Consider the following 5,000-nt stretch of genomic DNA (forward strand, 5'->3'; position numbering starts at 1 on the left):
GTCTGTAGTCCACTCTGTGTCTGTAGTCCACTCTGTGTCTGGAGACTTCACCCTGAGTGTGTATCTGTGTCTGTAGTCCACTCTGTGTCTGGAGACTTCACCCTGAGTGTGTATCTGTGTCTGTAGTCCACTCTGTGTCTGTAGTCCACTCTGTGTCTGTAGACTTCACCCTGAGTGTGTATCTGTGTCTGTAGTCCACTCTGTGTCTGTAGTCCACTCTGTGTCTGTAGACTTCACCCTGAGTGTGTATCTATGTCTATAGTCCACTCTGTGTCTGTAGTCCACTCTGTGTCTGTAGACTGCTCTGAAAGTGTTGGTTGTGCTTCTGTGCCCCTGCAGGTGCCAGTCAAACCTGGCACAGACTTTGCCGCCTGAGGAGGCGCCCATCGACAGACCATACTGGAGCGGTGACGACCCTGACATGCCCCTGCCCTTTGACCTCTCTGACATCATCAGCCGTGTGGAATCCCTCCTCTGGAGGTGAGGTTGGCCTCGACCAAGCCATGACTGGGTTCACGTTCATGTTTAGAGTAACTCCCAGTTATGTTATTGCTTTGAATCTCTCTCACACACACACACACACAGAAGACACAGACACACATTACCAATTCAAACCTTAAACCTGCTTTAACGTTGACATTTCGCACGCTCTCAGTAGGAGTGTGTGTTAGAGAGAAGGGCGGAGAGGTAACGGGAGGACCAAACACGTCTCACTCTGCTGTACTGCTGTACTCCGCCTCAGGATGTGAGGTCCCCATCTGAGAGGATGACACAGAGGAGAATGGCCGAGGTACCTTGAACGAAAAAGTCGCAGCTGACTCGACAACTGGATAACAAACACAACACACACACACAAACCACCAGACTCCAACATGGAACGGATGGACGGGTGAACGGTTGGCTCGACTGATGTGCATCGTGGGTAAAACCTAAACGTCACCTCCCAGTCCTCTTCCCATCGCTTCTTTTTAAGTCTACAGTGTTCTAACGGAATTGCATAGTAACCCTTTCGGCAGTAGCGTAGTCATCCATCCCTGGATGTTTTTATCAATCCGTGTATCCTATGTTAACAGGCCTTGTCTAACGTTCGCCACATATACAGCGTACACATTATGCTTGAAAAATGCACCCCCGCTAGCTGTCTGCTGAGCTTCTAAGAGAGCGACTAGGTTAGGATCCTAGCAACCAGGATATAAGGTCAAGGGCCAAGACTTATGAGGTCATTAGGTGTCATATGTGTGCTGTAGTCTTTAGTCATGTGTGTCAGTATTGTGTGTTTGTTCTTGTGTCTGAATGTTTGCCCTCTCACTGCGTATATGATTTAGTGTGTGTGTGTGTGTGTGTGTGTGTGTGTGTGTGTGTGTGTGTGTGTGTGTGTGTGCGCGTGTGTGCGAGTGTGCGTGCGTGTGTACGCGCAGTTATGCGTTTGTTTGTCTGTGCATGCCTGAATGTGCATTTGAGAACTGGATGGTTTGTTATTTGTTTGTGTGTTTGTATTCTTGCCGTTGTGTGGAGTTTTATGTGTAAGTGGGTGAGGATGTACTGAGTCTTTTATTTGCTGTAAATCTGTGCCCACATGGAATGTCCTGGTTGCTCATTTAGAAATCAAAGGTTTACTGTCTTTTTTGTATGAAAGCTCTAATCATAACGTATTTGATTCTCCCCCTGAGATGTTTGAAAAAGCAGATTGTCTCCGAGTATTAAATCTGTCATGAGATGCTGCATTGCAAGTCATGTGAACATAACTTAAAGGCGTGTGCGTGTGAGGGCGAGCGCGTGTGCACGTTCATGTATATGTTTGGGTGCGCGTGTCCTTGTGCCCTTGCTACCGTGCGGGCGCGAGCACGCGTTCTCCCGACGGTAGCGTTAAGAGGCCGCTCTGCCTGCACCCATCCCCGCGTGCTTTGCGTAGCGCTACCAGCTGGCCGGCGTCGGACGCCTCGTTATTCAGTGGGCTCCTCTGTCTCTACCCTGCTGTCGACTGGAGCAGGAACGCGCCATCGTCTCCAAACAGCTGCGATGTCGAGGGGACGGGATGCAATGAAACCACAGTTAAACAAATGAAGGATGAAATCAAGAGCGCTACACGCGCGGCGCACTAGAAACTCTGAAGGAAATGAACGAATAAACAGCCGAGCTGACTTCTGCTGATGGGCTGGTTTGGGGTTTTCTTGTGTCGTCAGTGTTCCGGTAGAAGACGTGTGTTAGCACATGCAGTGTGTGTTTTATACTTTTCGGGTTATAGAGATGCTAAGAGTTGCTACATAAATGCTGTATTGTTTGTATTTTTAACAGTGTTTATTGTCTCTCTGCGTTGATCCAGAGATTTTTCCCCCCTTTTTGCGCTCCAAGCCTGCTGCGTTTCTGAAAGCATTGTGTGTGTGTGTGCAAAGCACTAGCTATAATAGACAATAAAAGACTATGCTGTTTTCTCCCTGCCTGTTGATATTTTTAATGAGTGCAAAAAGGCTGGGCACTGTGGTTCAAACACCCCCCCCCCACACACACACACGATAACGCACGCGTCAGTCGGTAGCAGGGGCCAGTGAGGTGAGCTGTGTGTGTGTACACACAGAGCAAATGTTCAAATGTTTGTTGTGTGTTTACATATGAAATATGTGATGGTCATGTGCCGTCATGCGATGTGTGATTTCACAGCAGTTTAAAAAACGAGTGTGAAAGCTGAATGTTTAGTTACAGTGTGTGTCGGTTTAGTATAATGTGTGTGTATATATGTTTAGTTACACTGTGTGTCAGTTTAGTATGAGCAGTTGGTAGGAGTTTTCAGTTTTAAATGATCATTTCTTAAACTATCCACTGAGAAAAAAAAAATCACTCTTTAAGGGACTTTTTGACACTTTTTAATCCATTTTCACAACATAGGCCTGGACACCCTCAAGGTCATGAAACACACACACACACACACACATTTAAAGACTGATGAGCATATGTAGTTATTGTGGTTATTTTTAACAACCTTTCGTGTATCTTTTTCTGTATATTTCCAAAGTGTTTAATATTTATTTCAGAGATTAAATCACCGTTAACCTTTTGCAGAGCCTTCTTTTGAAAACTTACGTTTTAAAGTGCACGGAAGGCCTGTTGTCTAGAGATTAACATCCAGAAATGCCAATCGTGTTGTAATAAAAAGTGTCTTACAAATATGTTACATTTATAAGGATGCACCAATAATTGCATTGATAAGAATGGCCCCATAATTACACACCCAACTCTTACTCCCTTCATAACTCATGTATTTTATTAATGATCTGCCCATTCCTTAGGAATGCAGGTCATCTCAGGTGTTTTCTGGGTAAACGACCAGGTGAGCTGTAAGCAGGTGGCCAGCCACGCACTCTCAAGGCCATGCCTACATTACAACCAACCTAAATTAAACCCACGGGTGGAAAGGAATGAGCCAAGTCATTTATCTGATGTTTTTATCCAAAGTAACTTACAATTCTGACTGAATATAACTTGAGGGTTAAGGGTCTTGCTCAGGGGCCCCAATAGTGGGGCTTGAACCAGCAAGCTTTCGATTACAAGTCAAGTACCTTAACCACTGAGCTATTACTAAGTCCCAGTGGCTTGTAGTTGGGCAAGAGACACACCCAACAGCCGTAGTGTATCTCCCCCTCGAGTCTCACGAGCAGCTCTGAGACGTCGAGCCGTGGACTCCTCGAGACCTCGGAAGCGTCCTGTGGTGTCTGGCACCAAGATGTTAGCAGCAGATCCTTTAAGTCCGTTAAGTTGCGAGGTGCGGCCTCCATGGATCAAGCACAACCCATAGATGCTCGTTCGAGATTTGGAGGTGGGGAATTTGTGGGGAGTTTGGGGGTCAACTCAACAGCTTCACCTTTGTCATGTTCCACAAGTCGTTCCTAAGCAAAGCATGTTTTCCTGCTGGAAGCGGCTGCTTCCGTTAGGGAACACCGTTGCCATGAATGAGTCTGTTTAGTTTACAGCAGTGTTTATGGAGGTGTTTCGTGTGAACATAACCTCCACGTGAACACCAGGAGCCCAGATTTCCCAGCAGAACGTTACCCAGAGTGCCACAGCACCTCAGCCGGCTCGTCGTCTACCCATCCTGCATCCTGATGCCATCTCTAACCCCAGGTAAGTGACACACACACATGAACACACCTGACCGTGCACGTGAGGTAAAAGAAAGCGTGATTCTTCAGACCAGGCCACTTCCATTGCTCCGTGGTCCAGTTCTGATGACCACATGCCCACTGTGGGTTCCGGTTTTGGAGGTGGACAGGGTCAGCATGGGCACTCTGACCGCCATGCGCTGTGTGTTCTGACACCCTTTTGTCATAGTCTACGTGACCTTTTGAAGTCGTGTGCTACCGTAGCTCTTCAGTGGTATCGGACCAGACCGGAGCCTCCACACATGTGTCGGTGAGCCTTGGTCACCCAGGACCCTGTCGCTGGTCCACTGGTTGTCCTAGTTTGGAACATGTTTGGTAGGAACTAACCACTGCGCGCTGGGAACACCATACAGGGCCTGCTGTCTCACACTTCGAGGACCAGCTGTAGTAACTGTTTTTGCTGTCTAATTGAGAGAATCAATGTTATTCACTTCGCATGTCAGTGGTTTTAATGTCGTGGTGTGTGTGTGTGTGTGTGTGTGTGTGTGTGTGTGTGTGTGTTTCATCTTTTGTGTGGAAGTTGCGAGTTGCAGAGAGTATCACAGTTTTCAAACACAGATGGTGAATGAAATGCACACACAGAAAGCCGTTCAACTCCTATGGAGAGTGCACTTAGTTCTCTCTGAAGCTTTAAGGTCCGCTGCAAATCTGATTTTCTACTATGAAAAAAAAAATATATATCAATATTATGTGAAGAAAACTGAGCTGAGGATGGAGCAAAACAAAGCTGACCTTTGAACCTGGAACTGGTTATGTCCACAGTGTGCATAGCACCCCTATCCAAGTTCAAAATGTGTTTTTAATGTGATTTTCCAAAGAAAAAGGACACTGTGTTTTTTACATTTA

At 46.5% G+C, this 5,000-nt stretch overlaps 1 protein-coding gene across 1 annotated transcript in view; it reads left to right on the top strand.

Annotated features, from left to right (window-relative positions):
• Positions 1 to 2,432, top strand: part of fto (FTO alpha-ketoglutarate dependent dioxygenase) — a 103,598-nt gene extending 101,166 nt beyond the window's left edge. The window contains exons 9-10 of the mRNA XM_081705876.1: positions 340 to 480; positions 743 to 2,432. Of these exons, the coding sequence (XP_081562002.1) occupies positions 340 to 480; positions 743 to 749 (148 nt within the window). The 3' untranslated portion in view covers positions 750 to 2,432. The remainder of the gene's footprint in view (positions 1 to 339; positions 481 to 742) is intronic.
• The last annotated feature ends 2,568 nt before the right edge of the window (positions 2,433 to 5,000 follow it).

Source organism: Electrophorus electricus, chromosome 23, assembly GCF_041902795.1.
Source record: "Electrophorus electricus isolate QZ-2024a chromosome 23, ASM4190279v1, whole genome shotgun sequence".
NCBI classification, from domain to species: domain Eukaryota; kingdom Metazoa; phylum Chordata; class Actinopteri; order Gymnotiformes; family Gymnotidae; genus Electrophorus; species Electrophorus electricus.